The 13,618-nt window shown below is 49.0% G+C and overlaps 1 protein-coding gene across 1 annotated transcript in view; it reads left to right on the top strand.

Moving 5' to 3' along the window:
* The first annotated feature begins 6,651 nt into the window (after positions 1-6,651).
* The window catches only part of SNAPC3 (small nuclear RNA activating complex polypeptide 3), an 89,417-nt gene continuing 82,450 nt past the window's right edge, over positions 6,652-13,618 (top strand). The window contains exon 1 of the mRNA XM_075339569.1: positions 6,652-6,902. Coding sequence (XP_075195684.1) covers positions 6,682-6,902 — 221 coding nt within the window. The 5' untranslated portion in view covers positions 6,652-6,681. The remainder of the gene's footprint in view (positions 6,903-13,618) is intronic.

The raw sequence follows: 13,618 nt of genomic DNA, 5'->3' as shown, positions 1-13,618 counted from the left end.
CCAACTGACTACCGTATTAACAATATACTATTTTAATAACCAGTCTAGTAATATACATTTCTAAATGATGGTGGTTATCACTCACTACTGTCACCCTATTATTGCTCTGGGCAGTTTACAGATAAGCTTTTACAGTAGGATTTTGGCTTTTATTGAGGAAAATAAACAGACAACTAATGCAATTACATTTCAGACACATTGAGTTCTAGGAAAAATGGTTACTCAGATGTTTGGCTTATAGTTGGGAACGTGACATATTGCTTCAAATGGAGAGGTAATTGACTGTGCAATACTTTTTGTATTAACACAGTGCCATTGGTGAAAATATACTTACCCAGGCAATCTCCTCTTGAGATCAAACCATTAGTCAGATCCGTAGTTCTTTTATTGAATGATGTATTTATCTATACATGTAAGGCCTCTTTCACACGTTCGTGCCTCCGGTACGTGTTTGTCAGTTTTCTCACGTACCGGAGACACGTACACACGTAGACCTAGGTATTCCTATGGTTTTGGACACACATAAGTATTTTCGCACGGAACGTGTGTCCGTTCCGTACTTACGTGTGTCCGTGTGTTTCTCACGGCAACATGTCCGTTTTCTCTCCGGCATCACGGGTGTCACATGGAACGCAAACGTGTCACATGTAATGCAAACGGACCACACGGATGTGTTCTGTGTGACATGCACCGGAGAGAAGACATGTGTCTGTGAGAAAAAAAAACAAACCTTTACTCACCTTCTCATGCCCTCCTGTCTCTGCCGCTGCTATCACTTGCTGCCGATCGCCGCTCATTATGCTCATTGAATAATCACTTCACTGCGGCCGGAAGCAGCAGCAGCGGGGAGTCGGCAGGACCGGAGACCGAAGATCAACACCACGGACAGCGACGCCAGGGACAGGTGAGAAGAAAGTTCCCGTTCTCTGTGTGTTATCACAAATAACACACGGAGGACACACGTGTGCCATAAACGTGGCTCACGGAGGGCAAAACACACCTCTGACACGTCCGTGAAAAAAGTGCGTGGTTTTTCACGGACATGTGAGAGAGGCCTAACCCTGGGTATAGATGTGCATTAGGTGTGTTATTGCATAAATGGAAAACATGTATAAGATGGTACCAGTTAACATTCTATTTTCATATTTTAAAGAGGTTGTTCCCTACTTTTACATTGATGGCCTAGCCTTAGGATAGGTCATCAATGTCTGATCATCTGGGATCCGACACATGGCACCCCTACCGATCAGTAGTTTCCGGACCCAGTGGCTGCAGCAGCCGGAAATATTCAGTTCTGGAGCTGCTCAGTCGTTAGGAACTGCACATCCGCTTCCCATTCTAATCAATAGGAGGCAGATGTGCAATACCCGGCCGCGGCCACTATAAGAAGATGGAGCAGCTCCAGAACTGAGCATTTATGGTCTGCTGCCACCACCGTTGAGTCCTAGAACTACTGATCAGCGGGGGTGCCACATGTTGAACCCCGGCCGATCAGACATTGATGACCTATCCTAAGGGGTACTTTGCACGTTGCGACATTGCTAGCATCGGCTAGCGATGTCCAGCACCATAGCACCCGTCCCCGTCGCACATGCGATATCTTGTGATAGCTGCCGTAGCGAACATTATCGCTACGGCAGCTTCACACGCACTTACCTGCCCTTCGACGTTGCTCTGGCCGGCGACTCGCCTCCTTCCTAAGGGGGCGGGTCGTGCGGTGTCACAGCGACATCACATGGCAGGCGGCCAATAAAAGCGGAGGGGCGGAGATGAGCGGGACGTAAACATCCCGCCCAACTCCTTCCTTCTGGATAGCCGGTGGAGGCAGGTAAGGAGATGTGTGCTGCCGCAGGAACGAGGAACAACATTGTATCTCCTATTGGTGCGACATTATGAAAATGACCGACGCTACACAGATCACCAATTTTCGACACTTTTGCGATCATTTATCGGCGCATCTAGGCTTTACACGTTGCGACGTCGTTACCGGCGCCGGATGTGCGTCACTTTCGATTTGTAGTAGTAGCAATGTCGCAACGTGCAAAGTACCCCTAAGGATAGGTCATCAATGTAAAAGTAGGGGACAACCTCTTTAAGGTTCCTGATACATATACCACCACAGAAAAAATAATGATGGTTTCAGAGAAATTGACCTTTTTTCTTCACCTACCATCATCAGGCTGACTCTACGATACTTATAGGGATAAATGTATTACTTCCATTTATAAATGGGGCTAAACATACTACAGTACGAGGAAATCCCATCCCAGTCATCCGTTCAGGCCTGTGGATCACTCAGAGAGAGATGTAGTCCTTAAAGGAGTTTTCTGTCTTTATCATTATCAAAACCTTATCTTTAGTATAGGTCATCAATATCAGATTGGTGAGAGGCTGATGCCAAGCACCCCACCAATCTGCTGTCTTAAGCTCCAGGTAGATGGAAATGGGACGAAGATGACTATTGCCTTGTACCATGAGTAGTAGCTGTTTCCGAGTAGTGCAGATCAGCTTCTATTGAAGTAAATAGTCCAGTGGCTTGAATAATTTACTACGCTTTATATTAAAGGGAATGTGTCAGTAGAATCAACCCTCCTAAGCCGTCTATATGGTCATGTAGGTCAAAGGAAGCTGAATAAAACGATACCTTGATATACTGTATGTGATCCAATGTCTTATTCCAGAGAAATATACATTTCTCTAATGTAAATGAGCTGTAACAATCCATGGATTGGACACAGATCTCTCCGAGAATCTGATTCCAGAAATTATTTTACATGAAAAGGGTGTAACTGTGGAACCCCTGAGGCTCGAGTCGCCACAGGGTACTGCACTCCACTTATTTAATTTAAAATATGCTCTGGTACCAGATTCTCAGAGAGATCAGTGTCCTGCTTATAGATCTTAACAGCTCATTTCCATACTAAGAAAACTGGATTTCTTTGGAATAAGACATCTGAACGCAGATATTAAGGTGTCATTCTACTCAGCTTCCTATGACCTGCATGTTGATATAGATGACTTAGAAGGATTGGTCCTACTGACAGATTCCTTTTAACTCCTTCGTGATGCGGCCAATTTTCGTTTTTGCCTCTCCTTCTTCCCAGAGCCATAACTTTTTTTTTTCATTTTTCTGTCCACATAGACATATCAGGGCTTGTGTTTTATGGAACGAGTTGTACTTTTGAATGACACCATTCATTTTACCACAGAGTGTACAGTAAAATGGGGGAAACATTTTTGTGTTAAAAATAATCTCACCAGTGTGATTACGGCGATACCAAACCTGTCCAGAAATTTGTAAAATAAAATCTTGGGAATTGTGTTGTCATTTTCCAAGACCCGTAACGTTTTCATTTTTCGGTCGATGGAGCCATGTGATGGCTTATTTTTTGCAAGTGAAACAATGATTTTATTGATCGCATGTTGGGATTGATATGTTTTTATTGCTTGCTGCAGCAGTTTTTGTGATATTGCAGAGATAAATGTAATTATGTTGTTCTTGAATCTTTTTTTGGTTTACAGTGTTTACTCATGGTGTTATTTTTATATATTGATAGATCTGACTTTTCAGATCACGGCAATACCACATATGTAGATTTTTTATTATTAACCTCTTCCCGACCTAGGATGTAATGGTACGTCCTAAATCATGAAGGAATGAGCGCTGGCTGCTTTGGTGAGCCAGCAGCGATCCCAGCACATGTCTGCTGATTTGAACAGCAGACATGTGTGCCTCGCAGGCGCAATTGGATCCGCGATCCACCCGTGCCTGTTAAACCCTTAAATCGTGCTGTCAGAATGTGACAGCGTGAATTAAATGGCCGCAGTGGTGAAATTGCCTTTCCCCGCCACCATCGGAGGCCCCGTGATGCGATCACGGGGAGCCAATGGTAGCCATGGTAGCGACGGGTCATGCGATGACTCCTGTCGCTATCATGGCGTAGTTCCTGATACAGCTTACTGTAACAAGAATGCAACATTTCTACTGATCAGAGCGATGCTGCTCTGATCAGCAGAAATTAATGAGCGATTAGACTGCTGATCCTTATAGTCAACTAGAGGGACTAGTAAAATAAAAGTAAAAAAAAAAAAACGTTAAAATCACCCCCCATTAAAAATTAGGGGTTAAAAAAATTAAAAATATACACACCTTTTGTATCGTTCAGAAATGCCCGATCTATCAAAATATAAAATCAATGAATTTGATCAGTAAACAGCATAGCGGCAAAAAAAATTCCAAATGCCAAAATTACGTTTTTGGTTGTTGCAAATTTTGCACCAAATGCAATAACAGGCGATCAAAACGTAGTATCAGTGCAAAAAAAGTACCATTAAAAACGTCAAATCCAGACGCAAAAAATAAGCCATCGCTAAGCTCCATATAACGAAAAATGAGAACGTTACAGTTCACGGAAAATAGCGCAAAAGTGCGCCACTTTTTTTTGGACAAACTTCAGAATTGTTTTTATTTTTTAACCCCTTAGATAAAAGTAAACCTATACATGTTTGGTGTCTACGAACTCGTACCGACCTGAGGCATAAAAACTACACATCAGTTTTACCATATAGTGAACACTGTGAATAATATATCCCAAAACAATTGTGCAATTGCACTTTTTTGCAATTTTTCTGCACTTGGAATTTTTTTGCCGTGTTCCATTACACTATATGGTAAAAAGTTTCATTTCATTTAAAAGTACAACTCATCCAGCAAAAAACGAGCCCTCATATGGCAAGACTGACGGAAAAATAAAAAAGTTACGGCTCTTGGAAGAAGAGGAGCAAAAAATAAACAAAACGAAAAATGCCCAGAGGTGAAGCGGTTAATGGTGCAAAAAGGGGGGTGATTTGAATTTATGTGTTTTTAATTTTTGAAAACTTTTTTTTACTGTTTTTAATAGTCTCCTTTGGGCACTATAACCTGCGATCGTCTGATCGCTTGTGCCGTCATAGCGACCTATTGGCGACCCGCGATCACATCACAGTATATGAACCCCAAATGGTGCTAATATAAAACACATAAGGCTACTTCGATTGAATAATGTAACGCTATGAGTATTGGCAGTATATTTGGCGTCGCATCCATAACAGTCTTGGCTTTCATAGTAGAAAGTTATTTGATCCATATAATAAAAGTGGTAGGGAAAAAAAAAGCGAGTGCCAGAATTTTAATTTTCTTAGTCATAATGCCTGAAAAAAATATATATATGTTTGTCATTATGTCGTCCCACAATAAACAGGTTCTCATATGGTTATGTCAACACTTTATGAAAGAGAGGGAACAACGAAAAAACAAGAATTGGTAAAGGGGTTCTTCTATTCTTCACCCTGAAAGGGAATCTATCAGCAACCTTTTGCTATGTAATCTGAAGACAGCAAGCTGTAGGGGTTACAACACAGAATTCAGCGATGTCTCTTATTAAGGTCCAGGGTGTTGTTTACGTGGAAAGTTTGTTTTAGCATCAGGAGATTATCATTGCGAACTGGGTCAGTTTGTCCGACACACGCCCTGCTGTGATTAGTAGCTGTCTATAGACAGTATATACTGAGAGCCTGTGTGAGGAGGGGTTAGCATTCTCAGCTCTGCTACATGGGTAAAGATAAAAATGCTGCTTGTGTCATAACAGCTGCACCCAGTAATCTAAAGGCCGATTAACACGCTGCGATATCATTACCGATATCGCTAGCATGCGTACACACCCCCATCGGTTGGCGACACGGGCAAATCACAGCCCGTGGCGCACAACATCGCTCAGACCCATTACACGGACTTACCTGCCTAGCGACGTCGCTGTGACCGGCAAACCGCCTCCTTTCTAAGGGGGTGGTTCGTTCGGCGTAACAGCGACGTCACTAAGCGGGCGCCCAATAGAAGCGGAGGGGCGGAGATGAGCGGGACGTAACATCCCGCCCACCTCCTTCCTTCCGCATTTCCGGCGGCCGCAGGTAAGATGAGGTTCCTTGTTACTGTGGTGTCACTCGTAGCGATGTGTGCTGCCGCAGGAACGACGAACTACATCGTACACGCAGCAGCAACGATAATTGGGAATAGGGGGGCATGTCACCGATTAACGATTTTGCACGTTTTTGCGACAATGCAAAATCGCTCATAGGTGTCACACGCAACGACATCGCTAAAGCAACCGGATGTGCGTCACGAATTCCGTGACCCAAACGTAGCGTGTAAAGCGGCCTTAAGTGATACATCGTTGGATTCAGGTTCTCTGCCTACATTATGCTGCTCTCAGATGAGGTAGAAAAAAACCTGCTGACAGATTCCCTTTAACCACCATGGACTCTAGGCATGAACTACTAAACCACTGGGAACCCCAGGAATACTTTCTCCATCTTCATCAATCCCGTGATGCAGATGTTCCAGAATGGGTTGGAGCTACTGTACTTTGCTCTGTATCGGTACGTGGCCGTGCCCATAAGAATCACTGGCGGGCGCTGAGCCCTGCACATCGCACTCACACTACTTCTTCTTGGCGGCCGCTTTCAGTGCTGTCATTGGCTGCTTTTTGGTAGCACTAGTGCAAACCTGTTGTTATTTGATGTCATTAGATGCAACGGCTTCTGGGTCTTGTAGTTTATGAACTCATCTGGGACTGAAGATGAATAGGCGTTAGGGACTACAATTCCCGGAATGCATTGCGGCTAGGTAACAGTTCCTGGTACAGCATGGCGGGGGAAATGGATGAAAACATCCCGGTGTATGAAGTCTCACACGTGAACACTAAGAAGCTACATGTGGCCTCTGTAGGACACATATGGAGACAGAATCTGACCGGCTGCGACCTGAGTCTGGCGGAAGAGTCCTTCGTGGACGTGGAGGATGACGAGTTGGCCGTGGAGCTGGGCTGCACAGAGGGCATTGCTGCAGAGATCAAGAGCTTGTGCAGGTAACGGCAGCTGCTACCATAGAGGGTGCCAGTGGCGCGCGTGCGTACGTGCCACAGAGGGTGCCAGTGGCGCGCGCACGTGCCACAGAGGGTGCCAGTGGCGCGCGTGCGTACGTGCCACAGAGGGTGCCAGTGGCGCGCGCACGTGCCACAGAGGGTGCCAGTGGCGCGCGCGTACGTGCCACAGAGGGTGCCAGTGGCGCGCGTACGTGCCACAGAGGGTGCCAGTGGCGCGCGTACGTGCCACAGAGGGTGCCAGTGGCGCGCGTACGTGCCACAGAGGGTGCCAGTGGCGCGCGTACGTGCCACAGAGGGTGCCAGTGGCGCGCGTACGTGCCACAGAGGGTGCCAGTGGCGCGCGTACGTGCCACAGAGGGTGCCAGTGGCGCGCGTACGTGCCACAGAGGGTGCCAGTGGCGCGCGTACGTGCCACAGAGGGTGCCAGTGGCGCGCGTACGTGCCACAGAGGGTGCCAGTGGCGCGCGTACGTGCCACAGAGGGTGCCAGTGGCGCGCGTACGTGCCACAGAGGGTGCCAGTGGCGCGCGTACGTGCCACAGAGGGTGCCAGTGGCGCGCGTACGTGCCACAGAGGGTGCCAGTGGCGCGCGTACGTGCCACAGAGGGTGCCAGTGGCGCGCGTACGTGCCACAGAGGGTGCCAGTGGCGCGCGTACGTGCCACAGAGGGTGCCAGTGGCGCGCGTACGTGCCACAGAGGGTGCCAGTGGCGCGCGCGCGTACGTGCCACAGAGGGTGCCAGTGGCGCGCGCGCGTACGTGCCACAGAGGGTGCCAGTGGCGCGCGTACGTGCCACAGAGGGTGCCAGTGGCGCGCGCGTACGTGCCACAGAGGGTGCCAGTGGCGCGCGCGTACGTGCCACAGAGGGTGCCAGTGGCGCGCGCGTACGTGCCACAGAGGGTGCCAGTGGCGCGCGCGTACGTGCCACAGAGGGTGCCAGTGGCGCGCGCGTACGTGCCACAGAGGGTGCCAGTGGCGCGCGCGCGTACGTGCCACAGAGGGTGCCAGTGGCGCGCGCGCGTACGTGCCACAGAGGGTGCCAGTGGCGCGCGCGCGTACGTGCCACAGAGGGTGCCAGTGGCGCGCGCGCGTACGTGCCACAGAGGGTGCCAGTGGCGCGCGCGCGTACGTGCCACAGAGGGTGCCAGTGGCGCGCGCGCGTACGTGCCACAGAGGGTGCCAGTGGCGCGCGCGCGTACGTGCCACAGAGGGTGCCAGTGGCGCGCGCGTACGTGCCACAGAGGGTGCCAGTGGCGCGCGCGTACGTGCCACAGAGGGTGCCAGTGGCGCGCGCGCGTACGTGCCACAGAGGGTGCCAGTGGCGCGCGCGCGCGTACGTGCCACAGAGGGTGCCAGTGGCGCGCGCTGCGCGCGTGTACGTGCCACAGAGGGTGCCAGTGGCGCGCGTACGTGCCACAGAGGGTGCCAGTGGCGCGCGCGCGTACGTGCCACAGAGGGTGCCAGTGGCGCGCGCGCGCGCGTACGTGCCACAGAGGGTGCCAGTGGCGCGCGCGTACGTGCCACAGAGGGTGCCAGTGGCGCGCGCGTACGTGCCACAGAGGGTGCCAGTGGCGCGCGCGCGCGTACGTGCCACAGAGGGTGCCAGTGGCGCGCGCGCGCGTACGTGCCACAGAGGGTGCCAGTGGCGCGCGCGCGCGTACGTGCCACAGAGGGTGCCAGTGGCGCGCGCGTACGTGCCACAGAGGGTGCCAGTGGCGCGCGCGTACGTGCCACAGAGGGTGCCAGTGGCGCGCGCGCGTACGTGCCACAGAGGGTGCCAGTGGCGCGCGCGCGTACGTGCCACAGAGGGTGCCAGTGGCGCGCGTACGTGCCACAGAGGGTGCCAGTCATGCGCGCGTACGGGCCACAGAGGGTGCCAGTCATGCGCGCGTACGGGCCACAGAGGGTGCCAGTCATGCGCGCGTACGGGCCACAGAGGGTGCCAGTCATGCGCGCGTACGGGCCACAGAGGGTGCCAGTGGGGCGCGTGTACGGGCCAGAGAGGCCGCTAGTCGCACGTGTACGCATTATATTTGTGTGACGATTATAGGGTGAGGGATGCTACATCAGACATGAGAGGCAAAACCCTTACCTGGGGAAATGTAAAGTGACCCTCTGTCCAGATGTTAAAGGGATTCTGATGGGAAACCTGCCACCCGTACTGGCGGGGAGTGTGTGTCAGATGACTAGTCTGAAGTGGGTCCTCTAGATTGACTAGACTATACACACATTTAACCCCTTCTTGGCCTTGCCATTTTTTTTCTTCCCCCTTCTTTCAAGAGCCGTAACTTTTTTTATTTTTCCATCAACATAGCCATATGAGGGCTTGTTTTTTTTCGGGACGAGTTGTACTTTTGAATGACCCCATTTATTTTACCATACTAGAAAACATGACCAAAAAAATTCCAAGTGTTGTGAAATTGCAAAAAAAAGTGCAATTCCACAATTTTTTTATGCACCATGTTCTCTAAATGGTAAAACGTGTCTTTTTAGATAGTAAATTTCTGGTTTCAACTGTATGGACTTTGCCGAGGTCATTTTCACACCTTCAGGAACCCTGCAAGGGTCTACTAGTTCCTTCATGACTCAGGCCAAAAACATCATTCCGACACCTTCTTGCTGACATCACACCAACCAATACTTCATCTGAACCAGGTTCAGGACACTGTTTTAAAATTAGTCTTCATGTACTGTCATGGTCGAAAGTGTTGGCACCCTTGAAATATTCCAGAATATAAAGTACCGGTATTTCTCCCAGAAGATTATTGCAGTTGCACTTTGTTATACATGTTTATTCCCTTTGTGTGTATGGGAGTAACACACACACACACAAAAAGAAAAAAATAGGCAAATTGGACATAATTCCACATACAGCTCCAAAAATGGTCCGGACAAAATTGTTGGGACTCTTAACGTTTTAATATTTGATTGCACAAATACCTGCAATCAATCACTTCCTATAACCATCAACAAGCTTCTTACACCTGTCATTTGAATTTTGGACCACTCTTCTTTTGCAAACTGTTCCATATTTGAAGGCCGTCTTCTGCCAACAGCAATTTTATACTCTCTCCAGAGGTGGTCAAAGAGATTTAGTTCCAGACTCATTGCAGAACTCTTCAGCGTTTTGATTCCATCCATTTCTGGGAGTTTCTTGAAGTATGTTTGGGGCCATTGTCCTGGTGATAAACCCATGACCTGGTACGCAAACCCAGATTTCTGACACTGGGCAGTACATTGCTGCCCAAATTCCCTTAGTAATCTTAAGATTTCATGTTGCCTTGCATACAGTCAAGAGACAGCGAAACAACCGCAAAACATATTTGAACCTCCACCATAATTGACTGTAGGTACTATGTTCTTTTTGTTTGTAGGCCTCATTCTTTATTCGGTAAACAGTAGAATTTTCATGGTTCGCCTCCCCGTCCACATGGCTAGGTGGCGGAGCCTTCTCTCGGGCTTCACTTCCGGACCCTGGATGCCTTAAAAGCTGACATTTCCAGTGAACCAGCGCTGGCAATAAGCTTAGCACTGCTTTGCCTGTGATTACTGGTCCTGTGAGTGATATTCTGATCTGTCTGTTCCTGTGCCCCCGTGCCCTTGTCTGTGTTCCATTCCCTGGTCGTCCCTCCTGTCCTCTGTCCCCTCTCCTATTTCCCCACTCGGTTGCTTCCTCCGGTACTGACCTTGGCTTGACTTTGACTCTGCTTCTGCTCGTTCCTCCGGTCCTGCTTCTGCCCGTATGGTGTTTGACCCAGCCTGCCTGACCATTCCTCGCATGCCCTGCAGCTCTGCTTCTCAGCTGTGCTGTGAGGTAGTGTATGATAACGCTGTGTATTCACTTCCTGGTTCTCGTTGCTCTGTGTAGTGTCTTCTGCTGCAGAGCTCTGGCTCCCCCTGGTGGCAGCATTACAAGAATGATGTGCTCTACCAAAAAGCTATTGTCTTATCTTTCCACAAGAATCTTTCCCAGAAGGATTTTGGCTTACTCAAATACATTTTGGCAAACTGCAGTCTATTTTTTTTTTATCTCTCTGTCAGCAGTGGGGTCCTCCTGAATCTCCTGCCACTGTGTTTCATTTCATTCAAATGTCAGCAGATAGTTCACACTGATGGCCCATGAGCCTGCAGGACAGCTTGAATTTGTTTTGAACTTGATTGGGGCTGCATATCCACTATCCGGACCAACCTGCATTGCAACCTTTCAACAATTTTTCTCGGCCTTCCACTTCCACAGAGATTAGCTACAGTGTCATGGGGTGTAAACTTCTTGATTTTTTTTTTTTTTTTTTTGCACATTGTGGACAAAGGAACATCAAAATCTCTGGGGATGGGCTAATAACCTTGAGATTGTTGATATTTTGTGAGCATGGGGAATAGAGAATATCACTCTCGTTATGGAGCTTTACTAGACCTGGTGTTGAAATAAAAACAACTTAAGTCCGAATGAACTGGATAGTTAAAGGGGTTGTCCAGTCTAAATCCACAAGACTTCAGTCACTCTGTGTGAGTATACGATATGCATACTCCCTGCCAGAATTGACTAGATGGGCGCAGCCTTGCTGAATCCAAGTGCATTGAGAGAGGCCACACCCATCCGTTTGGATTCTGTCTGGGAATATGCATATTGTATAATCGTGGTCACGTTTCTGCCGTTCCCGACTCTAACACCGGCCAATCTTCACAGGGCATAGTGTGTGCGATGTGTGGATTGACAAATCTGCAGTCACAAACTTTGATTTAGCAGGTGCAACAAGGGGTTGTCTGGTTTTCGGGTACAAGTCTGCAGTCACTCTGAATCACAGTGTGCATTGAGTGCCCTTTCAGGATTCTCCGGTATAGGCAGCAGGCATTTGACCCAAGTATGCGATTTGTATACATGCAGTCATATGCTAACTATTCGATGGCAGCCTCACTCAATGCCGATGAATTGAGCAAGGCCAGATATGTCTAGTCGTAATGTGGCCAGAACTATGCACATCGCATACTAGCAATATCATGACTGCCCATCGCTGGCATCGGAGAATCGCCACATAACATGACTGCAGACTTGTACCCCAAGGCCGGACAATCCGTTTAAAGGGAACCTGTCAGGGCAATATGCACCCAGAACCAAGAGCAGTTCTGGGTGCATATTGCGAATCCCTGCCTGACCGACCCAGACTATAGTAGCATAGATAAAGGGATCTTTAGAATAAGTATTTCTAAAGATGCCATATGATATGCTAATGAGGCCAGCGACTAGTTGCAAGGGCGTTAGTTCCTTTGGCTAGTTGGCCACCTTAGCATGTAAGCACGCCCCAGCGTCAGAGGCATAGTTGATCTCCCCGCTCTCTGCTGTCATTGCGTCCAACGCTCGACTTCAGCTCAGTGCGCATGATCCAGGACTTTCGGTCATATGCACTACATGGGTTTGAAGCCAGGACGCACACACTTAATTCATAGTTCGCATGACTGAAGGTCCGGGATCATGTGCACTCAGCTGAAATTCAGGAGTCAAACGCAATGGCAGCGGAATGGTGAGTGCGACCATCCTCTGACGCTGTGCATTCATTAGTATGTTAGCATGCCCACAGTGGCGTGCTTACATGCTAAGGGGGCCGACTATCCAAGAGAACGAACGCCCTTGCGACTAGTCCCTGCGCTCATTAGCATATCATAAAGGATCTTTAGAAATACTTTTTCTAAAGATCCCTATATCTATGTTACTAGATGCAGGGATTAGCAATATGCACCCACAACTGCTTATGGTTCTGGGTGCATAGTGGACCTGACAGGTTCCCTTTATGGTCTGTGCGCACTGGCAAATTTGTTTTTCTTAAAGGAGTTGTCCGATATAAACTCCCAAAAATTTGTTAAGCTAATCTGTGCTGTATTGTCATATAAAACACCCCCCTCCTTTTTTTTTTTTCTTTCTAACTTTTGTTCCTCTTGAATTATCCCTTTATTCTCTGCACACTTTGTTTACATGCAGCTCAACCAAACATGACATCTTCTTGTGCCAAACCTCACAGTCAGAGCTGGCACCGCCCCGCCTCAGTGTCCAGCCCCGCCCTCTGCACACTAATTGGCTGTCAGTATTCTGCCCCAGCACTGACCTCTCATCACTCCAGCAAAGATGGGCACATTACTACATTACATGTGCGACAGATGTGAGGGGATTGTGCTGCACAGATGAGATACCACTGCTCTGATTGGCCAGCGGCTGATCATAGCTGTGTACAGAGCTCGGCTCTGCAGAGCGTCCGGGAATCTGTCATCTGTTATAAAGCACTGACTGCATAGCCCCCTGCAGAGGCTGTGATCAGCATGGGGCCTGCACGCCACAAGCAGCATCAGGGGTCGCAGCTGACCGCTTTATATCAGATGACTTGTTCCTAGGTGCTCTGCAGAGCCGAGCTCTGTATACAGTTACTACAATGATCCGCTGCTGGCCTCTGATTGGCCGGTGGCTGATCATATCTGTATACAGCGCTCCCATCTACACAGTGCCAGTGAATCAGTCATCTGATATACAGCGCTGACTGCACGGCCCCAGCACTGGGAGCATTCAGCAAGGGGGCCATTAGCATGCGCGCCGCCAGCAGCATGGGGGCTGCATGCAGCATACAGGGAGCGAGACCGCTGCACTATGGGATGAGGGGAGGGTGCAGGGAAGGGGGGGCGGGGACGCCACGCACTGTACCTGCCCAGCAGGGC

This window comes from Anomaloglossus baeobatrachus, chromosome 1 (assembly GCF_048569485.1).
Source record: "Anomaloglossus baeobatrachus isolate aAnoBae1 chromosome 1, aAnoBae1.hap1, whole genome shotgun sequence".
NCBI lineage: Eukaryota > Metazoa > Chordata > Amphibia > Anura > Aromobatidae > Anomaloglossus > Anomaloglossus baeobatrachus.
This window is presented reverse-complemented; position numbering and strand designations above follow the sequence as displayed.